Source organism: Hemitrygon akajei, chromosome 9 (genome assembly GCF_048418815.1).
Source record: "Hemitrygon akajei chromosome 9, sHemAka1.3, whole genome shotgun sequence".
Lineage (NCBI taxonomy): Eukaryota > Metazoa > Chordata > Chondrichthyes > Myliobatiformes > Dasyatidae > Hemitrygon > Hemitrygon akajei.
This window is the reverse complement of record NC_133132.1, coordinates 34,615,393-34,642,202: the sequence shown is the minus strand read 5'-3', so window position 1 is coordinate 34,642,202 and position 26,810 is coordinate 34,615,393. Positions and strand designations below refer to the sequence as shown.

The 26,810-nt window shown below is 40.9% G+C and overlaps 1 protein-coding gene across 15 annotated transcripts in view; it reads right to left on the bottom strand.

Annotated features, from left to right (window-relative positions):
- The window catches only part of LOC140733005 (clathrin coat assembly protein AP180-like), a 180,543-nt gene that overhangs the window by 48,062 nt on the left and 105,671 nt on the right, over positions 1-26,810 (bottom strand). For 7 of the 15 annotated variants that reach the window (XM_073055753.1, XM_073055754.1, XM_073055752.1 and 4 more), the window contains 5 exons: positions 18,576-18,676; positions 16,852-16,866; positions 16,530-16,688; positions 9,881-9,997; positions 104-385 (listed from right to left, as the gene is read on the bottom strand). In XM_073055753.1, coding sequence (XP_072911854.1) covers positions 104-385; positions 9,881-9,997; positions 16,530-16,688; positions 16,852-16,866; positions 18,576-18,676 — 674 coding nt within the window. The remainder of the gene's footprint in view (positions 1-103; positions 386-9,880; positions 9,998-16,529; positions 16,689-16,851; positions 16,867-18,575; positions 18,677-26,810) is intronic. The other 8 variants (XM_073055765.1, XM_073055767.1, XM_073055755.1 and 5 more) reach the window with 7 other exon arrangements.

Sequence of the window (26,810 nt, the reverse complement as noted above, 5' to 3'; positions counted from 1 at the left end):
CTGTACTAAAGAAATTAGAATGCTTGCTATACTTGACATTAAGATTTATTTAGCTCAATTATCAGTCTTAGTTCACAAATCCCAAGATAAAGAATAAAGTTACCACCAAAAATATCAAGAGCAGGTGCAGTGGTAGTGGTGGCAGTAGTATCTGCTGTTGTGGTGGTAGCAGTAGTAGCAGTCGCAGTAACAGTCGCGGTTACAGTAACAGTCTCAGTCGTAGTCACACTAGCAGTTGTGCTGGTAATGGCAACGGTAGCTGTACTGGCAGTTGCAACGGTAGTGGTGGGGGTAGTTGCTGGAACGCTGGCCTCAGCAGGCTTCATAGCAAAAAGGTCCAGTTCAGCAGCAGCCTCTGCACTACCTTCTGATGGTGCAAAAGGGTCTTTGGAAATGGACAGAGGTGGGAAGAAAGAGGATCAGAGGATGGAAAAATCAGGGTTTACAATCAAGATGCTAGGGTTAACATCTACATTTCAGTAGATTGGCTTACATTTCCACAAAACAATTTTATTACATTTTCATTAACCCTAGTCACATACTTTTGCATCAATACAAAAGTTGCATGAAAAGAAGGGTTAGTTAATGCAAAGAAACCAATATTTTATACATTCTCCTCACAGCCAACAGTTTACCCTATTACAACCATCCCAAATTAGAAAAGTGCACAACATATTACCGATTAGAAAACGAGTTCTTTTAAAAAAAGGTATAAAGCCAATCTTCATTTTAAAAAAATTATATTTCCAATTATAAAATATAAACTATGCAAATGTTTAAAACGTGATGTGACGGCAACAGGTTAAGAAGTGCTTTGAGTTGAAGTAATGGATAAAAACAGAGTTAATATGGTACTGTTGAAGATGTATGAATTGAGAGTTGGCTTCCTGTTTCATTCACAGTTAAGACCATAAGACAGAGGAGCAGAATTATGGCATTCAGCCCATTGAGTCTGCTCCACTATCCGACCACGCCTGATTTACTATCCCACCCAACCACACTCTCTTGCCTTCTTCCGTACCCTGACACCCTTAACAATCAAGAACCTATTAACCCCCATTTCAAATATACTTAGTGACTTGACCTCCACAGCCATCCATGGCAATGAATTCACCATCCTGACTAAAGAAATTCCTCCTCATCTCTGTTCTAAAGAGGCATTCTTCTATTATGAGGCTATGCCCTCTAGTCCGAGACTCTCCCACTATTTGGAACATCTTCTCCATGTTCATAACTATCTAGACCTTTCAATTAAGTTTTAAACAGGTAGTAGCAATGGGATGGTGCAGCAAGTATTGACTGCTTAGTCTTCCAAAATAAAAATAAAAAAAGTGGCCTTTGCACACCAAAAGATGGGAGCCTTTGCAAATGGGCCTCATCTGAATTCCAACAACCAAACTTCAAGTGCCAAACAGGTATTTGGAATTGGTTTAATTTTGTAAATAACAACAACAAAAGAAAGAATAAACTGGCTTATATTCATGGCCAAGAGGAAATTGCAGTAAGGTGGAAGAAACAGTTTGCAACAATAAGGGAAAAGCTGATGGACTGACTGAACAGCATTAAAACAGAATAAATACATTTTGAAGAAACAGATGTTTATCAAGATGTAGGGAGAGGAATGAAAAATTAGCAGTGAGGTGTAAAAATTGGGGGAGTAAATACAGGGGTAGAAGGATGGAGAATTTCATGAGATATGCAGGAGAACCATAATAACAATATTAAAATGTTTTTTTTATGAATATTACTTGGAGCACAGGCTCCAGTCACTTGAATTCTACTGTGAACCATTTCTTATTGTATCCATTTCTATCTACTGGACCTGGGACTTCAATTAAATAGTCTGCCATTCAAAAAATTTTAGGTGGATTTCTGAGCACAAAAAAAAACTACCATAAAATAGATTAAGATGGGCAAATAAGTGTCAAAGATACATGCCAAATATTCCTTAATCAATTACTGATTTTTCAAATTGGAAGCAGTTTGCCAACAGTGAAGAATAACCACCCATACCTTCTTATCATAAAGACCATCTGTGACTTACACAGTCTCTTTACTTGAACAGTAGTCAGGATGTGGGCAACAAATATAGACAAGGCATAAAAAGAACAATGTTGTAATAGTCATGGGGATTTCAATAAGCAGTTAGATTTGGAAAATCAGGATGGTGCTGCATCCCAAGAGAGGAAATTTATAGAATGCCTATGAGTGTTTTTTTTTGAGCAGCTTGTGATTGAGCCCACTCGGGGAATGGCAATTCTGGATTGGTTTATATAATGACCCAGATTTGATAAGGGACCTTAAGATCAAGGAACCCTTAGGAGCCAGTGATCGTTATGTGATAGAATTCACTCTGCAGTTTGAGAGGGAGAAGCTAAAATAGGATGTGTCCGTATTACAGTGGAGTAAGGGGAATTACAGAGGCATGAGAGAGTAGCTGGCTAAAGTTTATTGGAAGTGAACACTAGTGTGGATGATGGCAGAACAGCAGTGGTTGGAGTTTCTGGGAGCAATTTGGAAGGCACAGGAAACATACATCCCAAAGTATTCTCAAGGAAGGATGAGGCAACTGTGACTGAAAAGGAGAGTCAGAGACAGCATAAAAGCAAAAGAGAGGGCATATAATATAGCAAAAATTAGTGGGAAGGTAGAGGATTGGAAAGCTTTTAAAAACCAACAACTAAAGATACCATAAAGAAAGAAAAGATTAAATATGAAGCAATACACACAAAATGCTGGAGGAACTCAGCAGGCCAGGCAGCATCAATGGAAAAGAGTACAGTCGACGTTTCAGCCCAAAATGCTCACTGTACTCTTTTCCAAAGATGCTGCCTGGCCTGCTGAGTTCCTCCAGCATTTTGTGTGTGTTGCTCAGATTTCCAGCATCTGCAGATTTTCTCTTGTTTGTAATTAAATATAAAGGTAAGCTAGCCAATAGTTAAAAAAAATACAAAAAGTCTTTTCGGATATATAAAAAGAGAGACACAATTGGAAACAACTGGAAAATGATGCTGGTTAGTACGGTTTCCTTAATTGAAAATCTTGCCTGGCATATATATTGGAATTTTTTGAGGAAATAACAGGTAGGATAGACAAAGTAGAGTAACTGGATTTTATTTATTGATATTTTCAGAGGGTCTTTAATAAGGTGCCACACATGGTATTACAGGAGAGATACTAACATGGATGGAAGATTGTTTGATTGGCAGGAGGCAAAGAGTATGACTTTCTGGTTGGCTGCCGGGACCAGTGGTGTGACGCAAAGGTTGGTGTCGGGATGGACCACTTCTTTTCATGTTGTATTTTACATTTATATCCAAATCAATGATATGAATGATGGAAATAATGGCTTTGTGATCAAGTTTGTGGATATTAGGAAGATAGATGGAGGGGCTGGTAGAGTTGAGGAAGCAGGGTGTCTTCCTCAACTCTGCAGGAGGACTTAAATTGGGAGAATGGGCAAAGAAGTGGCAGATGGAATATAGTGTAGGGAAGTGCACGGCCATGCACTTTGATAGAAAGAATAAAGATGCGGACTACTTTTTAAATGGGGAGAAAATGGAAAAATCTCCCGATTTGAGGTGCAAAGGGCCTTAGGAGTCCTTGTGCAGAATTCCCAAAAAGTTAACTTGCAGTTTGAGTCAGTGTTAAGGAGGGCAAATGCAATGCTAGCATTCATTTTGGGATGACTAGAATACAAAAGCAAGGATGTAATCCTGGGGCTTTATAAGGCATTGCCCAGACCACACTTATGAGTATTGTGAGCAGTTTTGGGTCACTTATCTAAGAAAAGATGTGCTGGCATTGGAGAGGGTCCAGAGGAGGTATACAAGAATTATCCCAGGAATGAAAGGATTAAAATATGAAGAGCATTTGATGGCTCTGGGCCTGTACTTACTGGAATTCAGAAGAATGGGTAGGGGGATCTAATTGAAACCTATCAAATATTGAAAAGCTTAGTTAAAGTGGATGTGGAGGGGATTTTCTTATAGTGGGACAGTCTACAGCCAGCGGGCACAGCCTCAGAATGAAGGGATATTCATTTAGAACAGAGATGTGGAAAAATTTCTTTAGCCAGAGGGTGGTGAATCTGTGGAATTCATTGCCATAGATGACTGTGAAGGCCAAGGCATTGAGTATACTTAAAGTGAAAGCTGACAGGTTCTTGATTAATCAGGATGTCCTGGGTTACAGGGAGAAGGCAGGAGAATGGGGTTGAAAGGGATAATAAATCAGCCATGATGGAGTGGAGGAGCAGACTAATTCTGCTTCTATGTCTCAAGGTCATTAAACCTACCTTTGCTCCTTCTACAAGGAAGGCTCTCTTCTCCAGACTCAATCAGCCTAAGATGTTTCCCCAATACACTACCATTACCCATTAACTTGAATTTAGCCCAAACTATCGCAGCCTTGTTCAGACCACACATATATTCCTATTGAGCCAAAATTACACTTTCCAATTTCTTCCTGGCCTCACTCCCAACCCCAGCACATCCCATTAATTAACCCTTGCTTGGGTAACCTTCAATTATGTATCAGCTAAATCACACAAAATACTTCTTAAAAACTGGGTGTCATCACTGCTGGCAGACCCTTTTTGCCTTCTGTAACCTTTACAAAGTTGACTCCTCAAAACCTTGAGCATTGAAACAGTTTGCACTGAAATAATTTGAATATATAATAATATCTTTCATTATCATGTATCTTAGTGTTCGGCAGCCAATTAAGTACTTTTGAAGCATGATCACTGCTATAATATTGGACAGTACTTAACAACTGCTAGCTTCCTCAACGTTACAGAGAAGATTTACCTGGATGATGCCTAGATAGAAACATAGAAAATAGGTGCAGGAGTAGGCCATTCGGCCCTTTGAGCCTGCACCACCATTCAGTATGATTATGGCTGATCATCCAACTCAGAACCCTGTACCTGCTTTCTCTCCATACCCCCTGAGCCCTTTAGCCACAAGGGCCATATCTAACTTCCTCTTAAATATAGCCAATGAACTGGCCTCAACTGTTTCCTGTGGCAGAGAATTCCACAGATTCACCACTCTCTGTGTGAAGAAGTTTTTCCTCATCTCGGTCCTAAAAGGCTTCCCCTTTATCCTTAAGCTGTGATTAAAGGGAATATGTTTAGAGAGCTATGGCTTTTCTCCTTGGAGTGAAGGAGGATGGGAAGTGACTTGATGGAGGTGGTCACGATGGTAAGAAGCATGGATCAAGTGGACAGTCAGAGACGTTTTCTCAGGACAGAAATGGCTATTACCCAGCGGCCAGGAGCATAAATGTGAGGTGCTTAGAGGAAAGTATTGGGGGGGGGGGGGGAATGTCACAGGTAAGTTTCTTTTTCTTTTACACAGAGATCCTGTCAGGGGTGGTGACAGAAATACATTATGGGCAGTCTTAGATACATGGATGATAGAAAAACGTAGAGATATTGGAAAGGAAAGATCTTAAAAGTAGGTTAAAAGGTCAGCACAAAATTGCAGGTCAAAAGGTCTGCACTGTGCTGTAATGTTCTATGTCCTGTTACTAATCAGAACACTGGAATTTCCAAGCATAATTATGGTTATCTTGAAGGATCCCAAGTTGAAGAGTATTTAACTCCCTCAAGTGGTTGGATGACAACAAAACAAGCCTGCATTTAAAACACATGGTGTAAATCTGCTGAACTGATTCATTTTTATTTGATATTTCTATAATCTATAATATTCCAGGAGCTGAGTGATTAATTCTTTTCCTCTTATAAAGAACATTTGGAGCCTTATTTAATGGAAGGAATGTTTTAAATTCACAATTTTATCACTGTCAAAGTCTAGAAAATGTTACATTTGTTGCACAAATTCCAAGAGTTTAATGCCAACATAAGCCATAATTACTGCTCAGACAACTCTTACTACTAAAATTCAAGTACAATTTCTTGACAAATATTATTTTGAAATAAAGGAAAAATAAATATATTTTTTCAAAATAAATATTTTAACTTGTGTCTCAATCATGTACAGTATGTATTTGTATATACAAATAAACTTTATAGGTAATAAAAATCTTTAAGAATAAACTGTACAATGCCTTTTTATTCTTACATTCATACTCAATGCTTTCTCTGCTGTTCTATTACATTCCTACATATTAATAGCATTGCCGCCACTCATGTGGTCCCCTGGGTGTGGTGCTATACAGCTACAGTAATTGAGGGGCCTCTTCACCCAACCCTGCCCTTCCCTCTATAGTAGCAGAAAAACCCATAACTGTGGTCCTTCCCCACTGAGCTATTTATCATGCATATAATACTCTAATATTCAACACTGTATAATATTTAATGAAAATCTGCTGCCTTGTGTTAAGTTGACAACAAATACTTCATATTACTGGTCACTCAATCAACTTACTGGAACCGTAGAAATATCTGATGCTAAGAATCTCTCTGAACTGTGTTTAAACTAATGGGTTCCGCAAATAAATTGCTAGATCTGGATGGGAAATTTCCTAGAATAGCAGCAGTAATCCCTTACGGTATCACACTAAATCCAAATTCCAAGCCAATGAAAAATGTACTTAATAAATGCAAGTTAATCTCAAGACAATGCTTGACTGATTGGGCAACTTGCCAATGAACTTTTCATACATTAACAGCCTACTCTTGACTCCATTTCTAGTGCTTTAAATATCTAGCATCAGTGAGATTCATAATGATGAGGTGCACCACAAGGCTGTGTGCATAGCCCTCTGCTCTACTTGCTTTACACTTAAGACTGTGAGGCTAAGCACAGCTCCAATGCCATATTCAATTTTGCTGATGACACCACTGCCGTGGGCCAAGTCAAAAGTGGTGGTGAATCAGCATATAGGAGGGAGATTGAAAATCTGGCTGAGTGATGCCATAACAACAACCTCTCACTCACTCAATGCTAGCAAAATCAAAGAGCGGATTATAGGTTTCAGGAGAAGGAAACCTGAGATCCAGGAGTCTGTCCTCATTGAGGGATCAGAGGTAGAGAGGGTTAGCAACTTTAAATTCCTCGGTAGTATTATTTCAGAGGACCTGTCCTGTTCTAAGTGCAATTACAAAGAAAGCACGGTAGCACCTCTATTTCCTTAGATGTGTAGTGGAGAGTACATTGACTGGCTGCATCACAGCCTGATGTGGAAAAAAGGAAATTTCTACAAAAGGTAGTGGTTTCGGCCCAGCACATCACGGGTAAAGCCCACCCAGCCATTGAACACATCCATATGAAGCACTGTCGTAGGAAGGCTGCATCCATCAACAGGGATACTCACCACTCTGGTCATGCTCTCGTTTCGCAGCTGCCATCAGGTAGAAGGTACAAGAGCCCCAAGACTTGCACCACCAGGTTCAAGAACAGTTACAACCCCTCAGCCATCAGACTCTTGAACAAAAGGGAATCACTTCACTCAACTTCACTTGTCCCCACCATTGAAATGTTTTCACAACCAATGGATTCACTCCCAAGGACCCTTCATCTCATGTTCTCATTATTTATTGCTATTTATTTATATTTGCATTTGCACAGTTTGTTATCTTCTGTGTTCTAGTTGAATGGCCTAGTTGGGTAGTGTTTCATTGATCTCATTATAGTTTCTGTTCTATAGATTTGTTGAATATGCCCATAAAAAAAATGAACTATATGGTGACTATACATATTTCGATAATAAAATTTACTTTGAATTTTGAACTTTTCAACCATAAGTAATAGGGGCAGAATTGGGCCATTAGACCAACTGGAGTTAACACTAGGACTAGGCAGTCTGCTTAGCCCCCTAATCTACTTGCTTTATACGTATTCCTGTGAGGCTAAGTACAACTCCAGTGCCATATTTAAGTTGCTGGCTGAATCACAGGTGGATTCAGGAACAGTTATTACCCTTCAACTATCAGGGCCTTGAATCAGCCTGGATAACTTCACCTCACCTCAACTCTAAGCTGATTCCACATCCTACTGACTCTCTTTGAAGCGCTCTACAATTCATGCTCTTAGTATTAATTAATTATGTATTTGCACATTGTGTTCTTTTGGACATTGGTTGTCTGTGTATTTTTTCATTGATTCTACTGCATTTCTTTGTTCTACTGTGAATATCTGCAAGAAAATGAATTCCAGAGTAGTATATGGTGACATATACATAATTTCATAATAAATTTACTTTCAACACTAGGATGCAAGATGCCAATTCTAAATTCATGCTACACAGTTAATCCAACTGAAAATTCTCAAAAGCAGTATGGTCTTTACTGGGATCAATAACTGTCTAAGAAAGCTCATAGCATTTACTCAAAGTAGCTCAGAAAATGCCATGTATCTGTGTTGTTGAGCTTCAACTTACATTAATTGTTGGTATTATAACTGTACTTAAGTTTGAATGAGAAGAAAACTTCTGAAGTTTCCTATTTCTAATAGCAAAATATCAAGCAACTCTTGAGTGCAGGTTAACTGGATTTTTTTCCCATGAGGTTAACTAGCTCATGATCTGCAGTTGCTATAAATCATGGTTGGGGAAGAAAATAAGGTGCCTTAATTTACACAAGTCTTCCTAACATTGAGAACCGTGAAATTACTGGAGTGGCATAAAAATCTGTTCATGCCATTCCAATGTTTTGCCAAAATCATGCCAGTGATGCAAAACCAGGACAAGCTCACAAATTCAGGACCACGTGCATAACTTAATATAATTTGGCTTGTTTATTAAACAATATGGTGGCATGCTCAGAGATTGTGTATACCAATAGAAATGTGCACATCAAATTTAAAGGAGTTGCTTTCATCAGTTACAGCAAATAAGTGAACCACTTTCAAAAAAGAAACTCGCACTCTATACCAACCTCCCAGTTAGCTGCTGTAAGAGGATGCATGGCAGGAAGCATATGATTGGAGAAATTGGGAAGGGGGGGGGTGTTGCAGAGGAGGATAAGAGGTATGAAATGGGAAGGGAAAAAATACAGTCCAGGAAATACTAATGTCTTAGATATAAAAACACTTCATATTACAGTGGATTCCAGTTAAGCAGGCCATCAGTTAATGGGATAGGCGCTTATTCGGAACAACTCTTAAAGAACAAAATCTAATCAAGAAAATAGCTGGTTTCCCTTCCTTTATTTGGGACACTATGCCACCTAACTGGATCAATAAACTTTTGCCGAACGGTTTCTAAGTAGTATCAGCCGAGAGACACTACACCATGCTAAAAGTGTACAGTTTTAAATAGCATCAGTTGAGCCTGCTTATGTTATGCTACCTATTTAGGCCAATGGACACAAATTCAAAAAGCAGTGATTTTTGATAATTTATTTTCTATTTTAACCTAAAAAATTTCAGACCTTTGCCAAGATGTCATGAAAAGATTTGACACCAGCTGACATTAGTTTTATAGCACTGCATTAGTACTGGTACTGTTCTAATTTGTTGTGTATTTCATTTAAATAAATAATTTTGTACTCAGTTAAATGGCAGCTTGTCTGTTTTATACCTTTTTTAAAAACTAATTCCATAAAACTTCTGGTAAGCAGGCCAGCCTCTTAATTGGGTTAAATTGTACTGGTCCCAATGCATCCCAATTAACTGGAATCCACTGTATTCTGCAATAATATGAAATGTTTTTATATATTCAAGACACTACTAATTGAGTCTGTGAAGTGAAATTGTGCTATGAATTTATGTGATACAAGAACATTGTAGGAACTGTTGAGAACAGTTCAAGGATTTTAAAGACTAAAAGAATGTTCTAGTGAGGTGCATAACACTATACAACTTCCATTAGTTGAAAATATCTTAGTAAATTTTAGATAGGTCTGAGAATTTTGGCACGCAAGAAGAATCGTACACAATTCATGACGTGTTAGTAAGGTAATGAGACCCACCAGTTCCAGCACATGCATCAAGTGCTGCTGCTGCGGCTGCTGTTGTTGCAGGGGCTGCTGCCACTCCCGCCCCTTCAGATGTTGCGGGTTCTTCTGTAGGAGAAGCTGCAAATGCATCTAAGATGCATTACCAACACCATTCACAACAGAAAGTGGAAGGAAAAGCAAAAAGAAAAACAGGGATATGTAGAGCAAGAAACAAGTCACAAGTCTGTAAGCTAAAGGCATTTCAAAAGTCCCCATTACAGTGCATACACATTAAAATTTACAGATCTACTTTTATAAGTCATCATGCAGAAAATCACCTGGGCAGAGGTGAATGTATGATCTGTTCTAAACAACATGGATAAACATAGTAAAATTGTGTACCATCATGCATATTCTATGTAATGGTTCCTTATGCTTGCTTGTGACTTAGATCAACAGAATATTTCACTGAAGTGATCCCCAATAGGGAATGAAGTTATCCAACAGCAGGTGCAAATACAATGAAGATAGCCTTGAAACTGATTAACACTTCAAGCATGTTCATTGATGGAACTAGTACAATCCACACTTCTCACTTTACATTGCATGCTTACATTCAAAAAGGAGAACAATTATTTTCAAATCAAATGTGATTGCAGTCATTCTTGTAAGGAGCAATACAGGTCATATTCAAACGATCATATGGTTTGTTTTATTTATTTATTTAGAGACACCACGTGGAACAGGTCCTTCCGGCCCAATAAGCCACATCACACAGCAACCCACCCTAGCCTAATCACAGGACAGTTTATAATGACTAATTAACCTACTAACCAGTACATCTTTGGACTGTGGGTGGAACCTGGGGCACCTGAAGCAAATGCATGTGCTCATGGGCAGAAGGTACACTTTCTTACAGCTGATGCTAGAATTGAACTCTGAATTCCAGAGCCTCGAGCTGTAATAGCATTGTTACCCACTATGCTACTATGTCCTATAGTATCATGCCCTTGAATCAAAAAGTAATGAGAATGGTGATATCAGTGGAGTAATACGCTGATTCACTGAAACAATTCTTAGCAAAGATACCACAATCTAAGAGATCATTCATTACTTGCCTGCAGCTGCTCACGTTGGGTCACACCTCCTTTGTTGTACAATTGTTGAATTACAACTTTAACAACTTACAGTGGCTTTTCTTCGCTTTTGCCCCCAAAGTTCTCCAAAGCTTAACCTTCACCCATCCTCTATTTCATTGTAATGTACTCTGTGACATCACCCAAAAAGACCAAGATCAATATGAATATAGAAAGATTTACAACTCCTCCACATTGGCTACTTCTTTGAACATTTTACTCCTCAGTTTATCTCACTGGTTGCCAAAGCATTATGACCCTCAAACCAATACTCGCTATCACCACATCTTTTTTTCCACCAGGTGTAATAACTTCGCCGTTCACTTGCTGCTGAAAACCAAAATCATGCCATTATTACCTTTAGGCTTAATGATTCCGATGCTTTCTTTGCTGTTCTTTTCCCATTGACACAGACTGATTTCAAACTACACTGCTTGCATTCCATAAACACAAGATTCTGCAGATGCTGGAAATCCAGAGGAGAACACACAACATGCTGGAGGAACTCAGCAGGTCAAGCAGCATCTATGAAGAGAGTACCACCATAGCACAGTGGTTAGTATGACACTATTGCAGCTCATGGTGTTCCGGAGATCCAAGATCAATTCCGGTGCCATTTGTAAGGAGCAAACACGAGGAAATCTGCAGATGCTGGAAATTCAAACAACAACCACACAAAATGCTGGTGGAACACAGCAGGCCAGGCAGCATCTATAGGGAGAAGCGTTGTCGACGTTTCTGGCCGAGACCCTTCGTCAGGACTAACAGAAAGGAAAGATAGTAAGAGATTTGAAAGTAGTGGGGGAGGGGGAAATGCGAAATTATAGTAGACTGCAGGGGGTGGGATGAAGCTAAGAGCTGGAAAGGTGATTTGCGAAAGTGATACAGAGCTGGAGAAGGGAAAGGATCATGGGACGGGAGGCCTCGGGAGAAAGGGGGGGGGACACCAGAGGGAGATGGAGAACAGGCAAACAACTAAATATGTCAGGGATGGGGTAAGAAGGGGAGGAGGGGCATTACTACTTTCAAATCTCTTACTATCTTTCCTTTCGGTTAGTCCTGACGAAGGGTCTTGGACAGCGCTTCTCCCTATAGATGCTGCCTGGCCTGCTGCGTTCCACCAGCATTTTGTGTGTGTTGCCATTTGTAAGGAGTTTGTTCATTCTCCCTTGAACAGCTGGTGTTTCCTCTGATTGCTTCTGTTTCTTCTCACAGTCCAAAGACAAACCAGTCAGTAGACGAATTGGGACAGTGCAACTCATTGGGACAGAAGTGCTTGTTCCACACTGTACCTCTAAATTTAAATGTAATAAAGTCAACATTTTGCACCAAGACCCTTCATCAGGACTCAGCCTGAAAGGTTAACTGTGGATGCTGCCTGACCTGCAGAGTTCCGCCAGCATTTTGTGTGTATTCCAATGTGCAACAAGTTGTATTTACCCACTGGTCCACACTAGCTTTCAGTCCAGCATTACCTCTAATGTCTTCACCAGTACTACAACCTCAGTCACATACTCACTGAATTACACACCAACCAGCTGGTCTCTTTAATAGGTGATGCCACAAATCATTTCCTCTTCTTTGCCACTATATCCTTCGTTTCGATCAATGTTCAATTTCTGAGATTTACAGTACAGTAACAGGCCCCTTTGGCCCAACAAGCCACACTGCCCAATTATACCTATCTCACCAATTAATCTAGTGAACATAAATCTATAGAATGTGCGAGGAAACTGGAGCACGTGGAAGAAACCCATGTGACCATTGCCAGACCAATACCATCAACACTACTGTTTCTTTAACTGTAATATCAGTCTAATCTAATCTCAGCCCATCTGCAATTGAAACCATTAGCCAGACTTAATTTTCCTTCTAGATTTGAACACAATGATTTACTGCACAGCTTTCACCTGACATCAACTTCAGTTTCTGAGTTGCAGTTTATATTACTTAATTAAAAGGCACATTGTACACAACCAGGTGATCTAATATATAGTACCGTAAGGTGGCAGAGTAGCATACTGGTTAGCACAATGCTTTACAGTACAGGAGACCAGGGTTCAATTCTTGCCACTGCCTGTAAGGAGTTTGCACATTCTTCCTGTGACCGCTCAGGTTTCCTCCAGGTGCTCCGATTTCTTCCCACAGTCTAAAGACGTACAGGTTGGTAGGTAATTGGTCATTGTAAATTGATCTGTAATTAGGCTAGGATTAAATCAGGGGAGTGCTGGGTTGTGTGGAAAGGCTGGAAAAGCCTGTCTTCACGCTGTATCTCAACAAACAAACAAATAAATAGTTCTGCAGTCTTTGCATATCCACTTGTAAATTGTGAACAGTAAAATCAACAAATTTCCCATCCTTACAAATGACAACATAAAAGCTGTAATGCTAAAAATGAAATGAGTGGTCATATCATTTTTGCCTCCTCTTGCAGTCTCTATATTCACAGTTGACAATCTCCAGCCAATTCTGAGATATGAAATAAAAAGTGTGTAATCTACTCAATTAAAGCTCCTAACCACATTACAACAGGAATCAAATTCCATGAGTCAGAGAAGAGTAATCAAGGGATGTGATAGCAAAGAACTCCTATAAAACTGGTCAGTGGGAATTAAGGGAGAAAATTTCAAATAGCTCGGAGTCATCTGGGCATTGGTTAATTGATGTCAACCTTTTCAGGCCCAGGATAAACCTGCAGATTATTCAGGGTTCAAACATCTTTATCAATAATCCTTCTTCCATAATGGTTAGAAGTAAGGAGTACAGCTACACGGTTCCGTGAAAGAGGCATCACAGTAGACAGGGTGGCGAAGAAATCTTATGGTACGGTGGCCTTCATTGGTCAGAACACTGAGTATAGAAAATAAAATCTGGAGTGTTACAAGATGTTGGTGAGGTGTTCAGGTTTGGTCAACCTGCTGTGGGAATGATGGAAAGAGTGCAGAGGAGATTTATGAGGTTGTTGCTGGAACATGAGGGACTAAGCTACGGAGAGAGGTTGAGCAGATTAGGACTTTTCATTGGAGTATGGGAGGATGGGGGGGGGGTGAACTGTACCATTTGAAGAAATGTATAAAATTACGATGGTATAGGTAGAGTGGATGTGCACAGACTTTTTCTCAGTGTTAGAGAATCAAGAACTTCACAATGATGTTTGTGCAATGCACTAATTCACTCAGATCCTCAATTAAAGAAAAGGTATTGCATGCAACAAGATCTAAATGAAATTAAGACACAGACAAATAAGTGGGAAACCACAATGGTGCTACAAGTGTTCTAAACAATGAACATCTTCAACAAGAGCATTTAACTAGTATTTCTTGACAATCAATCAACAATAACACCATCATTAAATCCTCCATCACTAATGACCTATGTCACCAATGACCAGTTAACTAGCTGAGGTCCTAATACCAGTTGGGGGTAGAAGCATGGTCTCCTGCTTGATTCCCCCAAATCTTTCTATAAACCTAGGAACTTAGTAAGATCGCTTTGAAAATACCCTTGACACTCATGACATTTACTATCTAGAAGGACAACAACTAGAATCTTCTAAGTTTTTTTTCCCCAGGTCATACTTGAAAATATATCATTCTTCCTTCATTGTTGCAGTCAACATCCTGGGCCAGTGAAATCATCACCAAGGCAGTAGCTTATCCTAACTATAAAAGCAACTGTGGATATGCACAAAAGTTGACCTTGCTATGAACACTTACATCTTTTGCATAAGCAGGAGAAAAGACAAATATCCAAACTTAAACCAAGACTTGATCCATGACGACATTGGTTCTGAATCCAATGGTGTTACCTTTGGGCTGCGAACTTGTTCAAATCACTCCATGGCCTTGGCATTCCTCTGTTTGGTAATTTAGATAAACTTTACAAACACACCCACATACCTGCCACTGTATTACTCTATTTTGACCAACTGTGCAGCTTAAAGACATGTTTTATTCTCAAAATAGTTCATTAAGCTGCCATTAAATTATACAGTACATTGTTGATTTTTTAAATCTGTTCCCATAATACTGGATTTAAATGAAATCTGTATAATCAGCTTTAACACCGTAACTTGCATTGGTTTTCTTTGGGTAACATTTCTAAATGTTTATCCAGTATGAGAATGGAATAAAATCTACCCTTAAGTAAAACAACAGTTATCTGCTTGGGCAAGCTACTGAACCCATTGAGAATCTACACTTTCTGGAAAACAAGCAACAATTCTAGCTTGGTAAATGAACTAGGTGTTAGTGTTACTGCATTTGCTGCACAATCTGAGGCTATAAGTATGAATACAAATGTCGATAATTATACTATTATACATTTGGATGCAATTTAATGAACAGGAAAAGGCTATTCATCGCTGTTTTCTACCTCCGCTCCACTTTACAGAATACCCAATCTCAATGCTGTGTTTATAAAAATCTACAAATTTGTTTAGAATACAGTCAATGATCAAGTACCCATACTCCTATTAAACAGAGAATTGAACTTTCAGAAATCTTTTAGACATTTCTCATTAGTCTCTTTTTAGATTATATTTCTATTCTCTGTCTTGAGGAAACACTGAACATATTCACCCTCATACTCCTCTAAATAATTCCCTATTTATCATTCTTCAAAACATCTAACCAGTGAGATCAGTCTACCCAATTTTGACTTGTTAAACAAATCCCTGGAATCACGTGAGTGAACCTTTATTCCATTCCCTCCAATGGCAAATATATTCTTAAAAAAGCCTTAAATCATGCTCCAGATGTTGACTTCGCAGATCTAATATAATTTCAGTAAAGTCTCTTCACTCTTCAGCTCCAGTCCTTTTAGTAGGAAGACAAATACAATGACTCTTGACCAAATATCAATTGGAATTAAGTTGCAAAATAAAGCTTAAAGCAGCCCAGAAGTTCAGAAGGGATGGAGTGACCTCAAAGTACCCAAGCAAGGGCACAAGCAATATTGTTAATTTGGTTCATACTTACTTAATGATTAATACTGGAAGTGTATCGGATGACATGACTAGCCTTAGCTGTGATACCTCCCAGAGTAACTAACAGAATTTGTGTTTACTCCCAGTGAACATGAAGCATTGACTCACTTTTCTTCTCTACTTATGCTGCCAGATTAACCCAGTGTTCTCAGTTCACTATATTGGTACAAATTTTATTCAGACAGTTAAGCTTAGCCAGTCCACCAGTTCAACTTCCCTTAAAGCTCTTTCAGTGCACATATCGACATCAAGCTATAGTCAGTTTTAAAAATGTAATCTCTCGAAGAGATCTTCGACTTGACTACCAACATTTAGATCAAAATATACATTTCTACCAAAAAATAATAGCTGTTACATGGACAAAAGATTATGTGAATCATTTTCCACAGTAAATTGTAATACCACATATAATTCTTAGATTTGACTTGTAATGACAACAATATCCCCACATTCTCCATCACTCTCTACTCTGCTGCAGCTAAAAATGCACACAACTCAGAAAATATGTTTCTGGAGGCACCAGTTTTGATGCTAAAAATGTTAGAACACCTGAACTGACCTCCAAAAAGATCCAGATCAGTGGTTGGTGCTGAGGCAGCAACAGTAGGCATGGTAGCATCTGCTGTTGTAGGAGAAGTTTTCAAGGAGGCCTCTGCTGCAAATGGATCAGGTGGTTGTGCTTCAGAGGCATTAGGAAGGGCAGGAGAACCCAAAGAATCTGCATTGCAAGCATCAAGGAAAAGACAGTGGAGGGGAAAGAAATATGTATAAAAACCTCAAAGTGATTTATCCAGTTTAGAAAATGATGCAATTAAATTTTGAGATGCATGCTTTGATTTGTTTAGACAAGTGAATTCTTTAGCACCAGTTAATTTACTTACCTTCCCCTAAAAGATCTGTTTTATCCATTACAAAGATGCGGTGTTTAGAAATAAAAGGAAAACAGTTTAATAAAGGGTACCTGTTAGAATTAAAGAATCTCATTGTACAGTGGAGTAAAGCTCAAGTTACCAAGTGTATATAAAAATGAAACCTTTAATACACTGCTTTTTGCTTTAAACACTCTGAAATGTTCTGCCAGTTGATTGAGAACAGTTTAATATCAAAATGTCACATCTGAGCCATTTCAAAGTGCAAAGAATGCAGACAAGTCCTATTAATCTGTGCTAACATTTCGCCTGACTGAAAGTCGACCTTCAATAGCAATATATAGCAAAATTTGAATTATATACATGATATTCCTACCAGGCTGCATTGACAGGTGCCAAGTTTCAACTTCTAAAATCAACTCAAAATTTGATTTCCAACAAAATGATGTTCCACGCTACTCAACAGCAATTAACACTGCTTTCTCATGCTATTATTTCACTGTTAGAGAAAGGAAGCTTGAAATCATGTAATTTATTTAAAATGTAAATGTATTTGATAAAAGATCAACCTATTTCATCTTGTATGCTTTATAGAAGCCAGTATCTGAAACACTGCCTCATGACATAGCCTTTATCAGCAGACATTAGCAATTATTGCCAAAACCATCTTGCTTCAGTCAAGTGCAAGAGTGATAAATTTATCAGCTTATCCTTGAACACAGTATCAAGTGCTACCCAGTATATTATGCTAAATGTGCAGTCAGTGAGGAACAGAGAGATCAATTATGACATAGTAAGTATAGCTGGTGTGATAATGAACCAGTTTAAGCGTGTAAATTAATTTTAACTGCTTGGTTCCTCATAGTCTTTTGCTAGTAGAATTTTTTTCTTATTGTTATTTCAACTCGTGACATAAAACCAAGCACCAATTTACTCAATATAGGTGATTAAGATGTAGAGCAAGATTAAAAAATATAGGAATTACTCATCATACTAAATACAAGTTGCAAATTAGATTTGACGTTCTAAGACAAAGTGCTCTGATGGTGATGATGTGGTGTAGAGGCTATGACCAGAGGAAAAAATGATTTTCTTCCCCTTCTACTACACAAAGAACCAATAAATAACTCACCAAAATACTCATAAGCAAATAAAATGCCTAGTTTTGTTAATCACCACTTTCATCATGACTTAAACAAAATTCTGCCCTCTGTATTGAGTTTGTATTAGATTTTTAAAAAGCATAATCTGTTTTGAAGAGGATGCCAGAGGAACTCAGCAGGTCAGGTCTCAGCCCGAAACATTAACTGTTTATTCATTTCCATTGACGCTGACTGACCTGCTGTGTTCTTTCAGCATTTTGTGTGTGTTGCTCTGGATTTCCAGCATCTGCAGAATCTCTTGTAGGTATATTACAAACATTTCCAAAAAACTTTATCAATACTCAGTCCAACAGAAGTCGTTCATTAAACAACAATTACTTAAAATCAGCAAGAAAGTAGAAGAAGGGTTCAGTATCATTCAGTCTGTAGACATGTTGTCCGGAATCCACACAGAACTGGTTGAAGTTCATCCTTGGTCATGGTTTAGACATGGTATAATAGGAGACACTCAGTGTAATTTGGTTACAAAATTCAATCACACTGACAATTCTGATGAGCATTTAGCAGAAGCCAGAGAATGAACTTCAGAATAATCTGTTGGTTAGAAACACTCCAGTAATGAAATATTCTCACCTCCCCAAGCACTGGCTGGTGGATTAGCTGCTGCTGTTGACTGAACTGCACATGTAAAATCTGGCTGTAGATCAAGAAGATCATTGGACAGTTTGGATGCACTGTAATTAAAGTATTAGTAATTTCAGTCTTCAATACAGAAAGCAACATGTACATTTCACCATAATAAACATTTGGGCTCTGACTTTTATAGTACAAGCTACAGACATTTAGAATATTGAACTTTGCAGCGCAGTACAGGGTCTTCGGTCCATGATGTTTTGTCAACTTTTTAACCTACCCCAAAATCAATTTAACCCTTCCCTCCTACATATGACTCCAGTTTTCTATCATCCTTGTGCCTATGAGTCTCTTAAACGTCCTTAATATATAGTATTGTAGCGATGTGCTACACACAGCGCTGAAATAACGACACGCAGTCGGTAAGTCGTTTCAAGACTAGTTTATTCAAACTTCGCAGTGCTGGCATTTAATCCCTAGTGCCCGCCCTCTCCAGGTGGAAATGATGTTAGGGGTGCATTACCAAAGTCTCCCTCCGCACGCTGACTATTTGTGAGCCGGTTCACCTGCGCAGAAAGTGGGTTGCCACATAACCCGACTTCAAGTGACGGTGGAAGCGCTCCACTAGTCCGTTCGACTGTGGGTGGTAGGCAGTAGTGTGGTGTAGCTGCGTTCCCAACAGGCTGGCCACAGCCGGCCACAGGCTGGAGGTGAACTGGGCGCCTCTGTCAGAGGTAATGTGGGCTGGTACCCCGAAGCGTGCTACCCAGGTTGCGATCAGTGCTCGGGCGCAGGAATCAGCAGATGTGTCGGTGAGTGGGACCGCCTCTGGCCATCTCGTGAACCGGTCTACCATAGTTAGGAGGTACAGCGCTCCTCGGGACACTGGTAGGGGGGGTCACGATATCCACATGAATGTGGTCGAACCTCCGGTGGGTGGGTTCGAACTGCTGCGGCGAGGATTTAGTGTGCCACTGCACCTTGGCTGTTTGGCACTGCGCGCACGTTCTGGCCCATTCACTGACCTGCACGCAAACTTGCCGGAGACCAGCCGGACGGTTGTCCTGATAGATGGGTGTGCCAAACCGTGTATGGAGGTGAAAACTCGCCGCCTCCAGGCTGCCGGGACGATGGGGCGAGGTTGGCCAGTAGCCACGTCGCACAGGAGGGTCCTATCACCTGGGCCTACGAGAAAGTCCTGCAGCTGCAAACCCAAGACTGCGGTCCTGTAGCTGGGCATCTCGTCGTCTGCCTGCTGCGCCTCCGCCAGTGCTGCATAGTCCACCCCCAGGGACAGGGCCTGGACAGCTGGTCTGGAGAGTGCGTCCGCCATGACTTTGTCCTTTCCCGAGACATGCTGGATGTCCGTAGTGTACTCGGAGATGTAGGACAGATGTCGCTGCTGGCAAGCCGACCAGGAATCGGACACCTTCGTGAATGCGAAGGTCAACGGTTTGTGGTCCGTGAATGCAGCGAACGGCCTGCCTTCTAAGAAGTACCTGAAATGCCGGATTGCCAGATGCAGTGCCAACCGCTCCCGGTCGAAAGCACTGTACTTGAGTTCGGGTGGTCGTAGGTGTTTGCTGAAGAACGCCAAGGGTTGCCAGCGCCCCTCGATGAGCTGCTCCAGCACCCCACTGACTGCTGTGTCGGATGCGTCCATCGTGAGGGCGGTCGGAACGTCCGTTCTGGGGTGCACCAGCATCACGGCATCTGCCAAGGCTTCCTTGGCTTTAATGAAAGCGGCCGTGGCTTCCTCGTCCCAAGCAATGTCCTTGCCTTTACCTGACATCAGGGTATGATACGCATGATACAGGCTGCTGAGGGGAGGAAACGGTGGTAGAAGTTCACCAGACCAACGAACTCCTGCAGGTCTTTGACTGTGTTGGGCCGGGCAAAGTGGCAGATCGCATCTACCTTGGCGGGCAGAGGTGTTGCCCCGTCTTTGGTAATCCTGTAGCCCAGGAAGTCGATGGTATCGAGACCGAACTGGCATTTGGCCGGGTTAATCGTGAGGCCGAAATCACTCAGGCGGGAGTAGAGCAGGCGGAGGTGGGACAGATGCTCCTGGCGACTACTGCTGGCTATAAGGATGTCGTTCAAATAGATGAACGCAAAGTCCAGGTCGCGTCCCACCACATCCATTAGCCGCTGGAACGTCTGTGCGGCATTCTTCAGGCCGAACGGCAGAGGGAGGAACTCGAACAGGCCGAACGGGGTGATGAGTGCTGTTTTGGGGATGTCTTCAGGGTGCACCGGGATTTGATGGTATCCCCGGACGAGGTCTACTATGGAAAAGATTCTTGCCCCGTGCAGGTTTGCTGCAAAGTCCTGTATGTGCGGCACAGGGTAGCGGTCTGGAGTGGTAGCCTCATTCAGTCTGCGGTAGTCGCCGCATGGTCTCCAACCCCCAGCTGCTTTAGGCACCATGTGCAGGGGGGAGGCCCATGGGCTGTCAGACCTCCGTACGATCCCCAATTCCTCCATCCTCTTGAACTCCTCCTTTGCCAGGCGGAGCTTTTCCAAGGGGAGCCTTCGTGCGCGGGCGTGGAGGTCCCTGGGTCGGAATGTGGTGCTGTACGCCGTGTCTGGGCATGGCTGCTGTGAATCGATGGAAAGTCCGCCAGGATTCTGGTGAATTCATTGTCCGACAGCGTGATGGAGTCCAGGTGTGGGGCAACTTGGCTTCACTCAGGGAGAACATCTGGAAAGTCTCTACATGTACCAGTCTTTTCCCTGCAGGCTGTGAGCTCGCAAGAAGTCCGCCCCCAGGAGTGGTTGGGCCACCGCGGCCAGTGTGAAGTCCCACGTGAACCGGCTGGCGCTGAACTGCAGCTGCACTGTGCGGGTGCCGTAGGTCCGTATCGTGCTGCCGTTTGCGACCCTCAGGGTGGGTCCTGGCTTCCTGTTGCGGGTGTCGTACCCCGTCGGGGGCAAGACACTGATCTCCGCTCCGGTGTCGACCAAGAAGCGGCGTCCTGACTGTTTGTCCCAGACGTACAAGAGGCTGTCCTGGTGGCCAGCCGCCATAGTCATTAGCGGCAGCTGGCCCTGGCCCTTGCAGGGCGGACGACAACGGCGGGCTTTTGTGCCCCACCACTGGTGGTAGAAACACCACTGTTCACTGGCCTCCTCACTCCTGCCTCTGTGTTGTGTGTGCCCCCCTGCCAGGCCTGGTCTGGTCTGCTGTTTGGCACGTGGCCTGGTAATCTGACCAACGGACGCCACGCTTTCCCCCTTGGCTTTCCACAGCACGTCTGCCCGGGCCGCCACCTTCCGGGGGTCGCTGAAATCTGCGTCGGCCAGCAGTATATGTATGTCCTCGGGCAGTCGCTCTAGGAACGCTTGTTCGAACATGAGGCAGGGCTTGTGTCCGTCAGCCAGGGACAGCATCTTGTACATCAATGCTGACGGCAGTCTGTCTCCCAAACCGTCCAGGTGAAGCAGGCCGTGAGAGGCCAAAGGTCCCAATGAGCAGCGCTTTGAATGCTTCATATTTGCCTTCTTCCGGGGGCGACTGTATGAAATCCGCAACCAGGGCAGCCGTCTGCTGGTCAAGGGCGCTCACCACATGGTAGTAACGCGTGGAATCAGAAAATATCTCCCGAATCTGGAACTGGGCTTCCGCTTGGCTAAGCCACACGCGTGGTCGCAGCGTCCAGAAAGTCGGCAGTTTTAGCGAAACTGCGTGAACAGATGAAGAGTCGGTCATCTTGGGTCCAAATCCCGTTTGGACTGTCGGGGTCACTAATGTAGCGATGTGCCACACACAGCACTGAAATAACGACACGCAGTCGGTAAGTTGTTTCGAGACTAGTTTATTCAAACTTCGCGGCGCTGGCATTTAATCCCTAGTGCCCGCCCTCTCCGGGCGGAAATGACATCAGAGGTGCATTACCAAAGTCTCCCTCCGCACGCTGACTATTTGTGAGCCGGTTCACCTGCGCAGAAAGTGAGTCGCCACAGTATCTGCCTTTACCACCACCCATCAAGGCGTTCCATGTACCCAACACTCTCTGTGTAAAAAAGCCTTCCTCTGACGTTCCTCCTGATGAAGGATCTTGGCACAAAACGTCACCTAGCATTTTGATAGTATTGCTTTGATTTCCAGCATCTGCAGATTTTCTTTTGTTTCTGATATTCCTCTATATTTTCCTCCAAACACCTTAAAATTATATCCTCTCATATTGTCAGATTTATTATTACTGGCATGTGACGTGAAATTTGTTAACTTTCCACACCAGAAAAAAGTCTCTGGCTGTCAACTCGATCTATGTCTCTTAACTTCTTGTACACCTCTATCAACTCATTTTTATTCTCCTTTGCTCCAGAGAAAAGCCCTAGCTTGCTCTACATTTCCTCACAAGACATGCTCTCTAATCCAGGCAACATCCTGGTAAATCTCCTCTGCACTCTCTCTAAAACTTCCAAGACAATAGTGTAACTCATGACTTCAGGACTTCCAAGCATAATAATTTTAAACAAAAATTCTGAAAGTTGTTAGTGGCAAAATGTCCTCCATGAGATTTACAATCTTTACCAAAAGAATCAAGGGGAGAAAAATCCCATGAAATGAAGCAAATTTAAGGTTGTTATATACTGGTCTCACTGAAAGTTTAGAGCTGTGATATGGAGTTTCCAAAATTGCCCAAGGCATTCAAAATTGTCAACAAATTGCATATTTTTCCTGCAAGAACTCAATAAAAAGTTCAACAAACCAAGTCACTAACCACAGAAACCCAGCTGAAGCAATGACAAAAAGCATCCAATAGTTAGAGAAAAGGGGGCACAGGCTTAGTGCGATAAATTCCTTTCTTTCTTTTTACAATATTTTTATTCAGAAGAAAAAACAAGATTTATAGAGTGCAACACATAGATACATCTCAACATAAATTGTGTACATTCATATACTGTAATAAAATTGATCAAAATGTTATAGCATATCACATAAAGGTATACCACTCTGTAATCAAAAATTTAAAGATAGGTCATACATCATAAAAGAAATTTTTTAATATAAAAAAAGTCAATGCCCTACCAACTACCAAAGAAAAAAGCTGATGGATGATAATGGATAATTAGAAAAAAAACATATTCGCTTAAGAAGAGAAGATAGAAATATACATAAAAGTCTGTGCACTGTTAAACTTTATAAATTGGAAAAGTAATTTAAGAAAGGTCCCCAGATATCATAAAAAGATTGTTTTGAATTTAAGACTGAGCAGTGGATCTTCTCTAAATTTAAATAAGACATAATATCATGTAGCCATTGAAGATGTGTAGGAGGGATAGACTCCTTCCATTTAAGCAAGATTACTCTCCTTGCTAAAAGAGAGGTAAAAACTAACCTGTAGGTTAGGAGTATTTAAAGTTATATCTTCATTTGCAATAATACCAAACAAGGCAGTAAAGGGATTTGGGTCAAATTGGACCCTAAAAAGTTGTGAGAAGGTATGGAATACTTCCCGCCAAAACTTTTCAATTGTAGGGCAAAACCAAAACATATGAATTAAAGAGGCATCAGCAGGGTTGCATTTAATACAAAGTGGAGAAACGTTCAGATAAAAACTGGACAGCTTCGATTTAGAAATGTAAGCTCTATGAACCACTTTAAATTGTAGAAGAGAATGACGAGCACAGAAGGATAATTTACTAACCCATTTAAGAATTTATTCCATCTTTCATCAGAATCTGACAATTTAGGTCATCCTCCCAAGTTTTTTTTATTTTATCTAAAAAGTCTTGTCTAGAATCAATCAACAAGTTATAGATACCGGTAATAGAACCAATAGATACCGGTAATAAATTCCTAAAATAAATCCTCCAAAGCGGTTAGCTACAGCCTTACTGCTCAAAAATTGACTACAGTGTTTGTGATTTAGCTTTCCTTCATGTAGATATCAAGATACAGCTGGTTTTATTGCACTTTTTATATGAAAATGAAAATTACCAACTTAAAGAATCAGCAGAAAAAAGGGAACTGACATTCTTTGAACTCAGCTGTTCAATTATTTAGTCTTGGCACCTTGAATTGGAGGAAGAAAGTATATTTGCTTCCAACGTTTTCTTTAAAATAAAGAGATCGGAGGAGAATTAGAAATTGGGCCAAATAAATAATTGGTCAAAAGTAGGGAAAAGTATTGTGAGCAGTTTTGGGCTCCTTATGTAAGAAAAGGTGTGTTGGCAATGGAAAGAATCACGAGAATGATTCCGGGAATGAAAGGGGTAGGTTACATCCACACTAGACCGGATAATTTTGAAAACGCTGGTTTCGCGTAAAAACGATAGGCGTCCACACTATGCCTTTTTGGAAATATCTCTATCCACACTGAAACTGAGATTTTGGCGAATCTCCTCCTCCTGCGCATGCGCAGGACACATCTACCGAAAACAAGCGACATGTTTGGTGTCGAATCTCGCCGTAAAAGTGCCCGTTTGTGTAGTTACAGACTAGAAAAACTTAAAATGACGGACAGCTGTTGGCTCTCACGAAGGAGAACTTAAAACTAAAAAAAAACAAATAGGGCGGCAACCGACAGAGAGTTCAATGACAGATTGACACGACTGATGACGAACATTGAAAAACTGACTAACTCTGTTGCATTAATAAAGTACCATGTTAAATGTAGAAAACATGTCTGCGTCAGTGTTATCTTGTATTTCCATACAATGTTACATTAGGCTGTTACACATCTATTGTCAGAGAAGTACTTGCATAAATAGGTAAACCACCTTCACACGAGCAAGGACAGAAAACAGGGCAAAGTGAGTACAGTATACTTATTTATTCAGTAAGTTATGGGTCAAAGTATTTGGTGAGTACATTTCTAACTCTTCTGGCTTCAGTCTCTTTGCCGTCTGTTCTGAAATTGTTAGATTGCGTTCAAGAAAACAATGAAATAGTGCACTGCTGTCTGATAACGATTTCAGAAGTCTCCAGTTACGCTGTTCGCACTGATCTGCCCGAGCAGCGTTTTCAAAAATAACCCACCCAAAAGTGTTTCTGAAAAGCTCTGTTTTCAGGGGACGAAAACACCGTTTTAGTGTGGACGGAGGATAAAAACAAAGAGAAAAAGCTTCAGTTACGAATTTATCTGGCGTAGCGTGGATGTAGCCTTAGCCTATGAGGAGCATTTGATGGCTCTGGGCCTGTACTTGCTAGAGTTTATAAGAACAGAGGAGAGGGGTGGGGAAATCTCATTGAAACCTATTGAATATTGAAAGGCCGAGATAGAGTATATGTGGAGAGGATGGTTCCTGTAGTGGAGGAGTCTAGACCCAAAGGGTACAATCTCAGAATAAAGGAACAATTTAGAGGAGGAATTTCTTTAGCCAGAGGGTAGGAATGTGTAGGATTCATTAGCTATCTTTAAAGCAGAGGTTGACAGGTTTTTGATTAGTCAGGGTATGAAAGGGTACATGAAGAAGGCAGGAGAATGGGGTTAGGAGAGAGAATAAATCAGCCGTGATGAAATGATGGAACAGACTCAATTGGCCAAATAACCTAATCCTGCTCCTATGTCTTATGGTTTTATGTTTTACATACAAAATATCAACATTGCTTCCTGGTGAATGGTTAGCACAGGTAAGCCATTTAATAACTTTGCTTATGAATGCTGGTGCAACACCCTTTCTGTACAGTAATGGATTAAACACAGAACACCATAGGATAACTTGTGCTTTAAAAAAAATACCGTCAATGAAAAGGATTCGCTGGGTCGCCCAGCTGACAACCTCTTCTGATAACATGATAATTTAGAACAACTATTTGAAATATAATTATTTTCAAAATCTGTCATTCCATCATTAAATACTTGAAATAAATTATCCTTCATAGATCTTCAAAATTTTTTAAATTTCTCTACAAATAAAACTGTCTCGGCTGAAAAACACTGAAGGAAAGCTTCAGAATATTTACTATATTTTTGCACACATAAAGAATAGATGTATATTATGTGTCAAGAGAAGACCATGACCATCAGAAACAGGAGGAGAATTAGGCCATTCAGCCCATCGAGTCTGCTCCACCATTCCATCATGGCTAATTCATTATCCCTCTCAACCCTATTCTCCTGCCTTCCCTCTGTAACCTTTGACACCCTGACTAACAAAGCAGGTGAACTTAAAGCATGGATCAGTATTTGGAGCTATGATGTTGTGGCCATTACAGAGACTTGGGTGGCTCATCGGCAGGAATTGTTACTTTGAATACCAGCCTTTACATGTTTCAGAAAG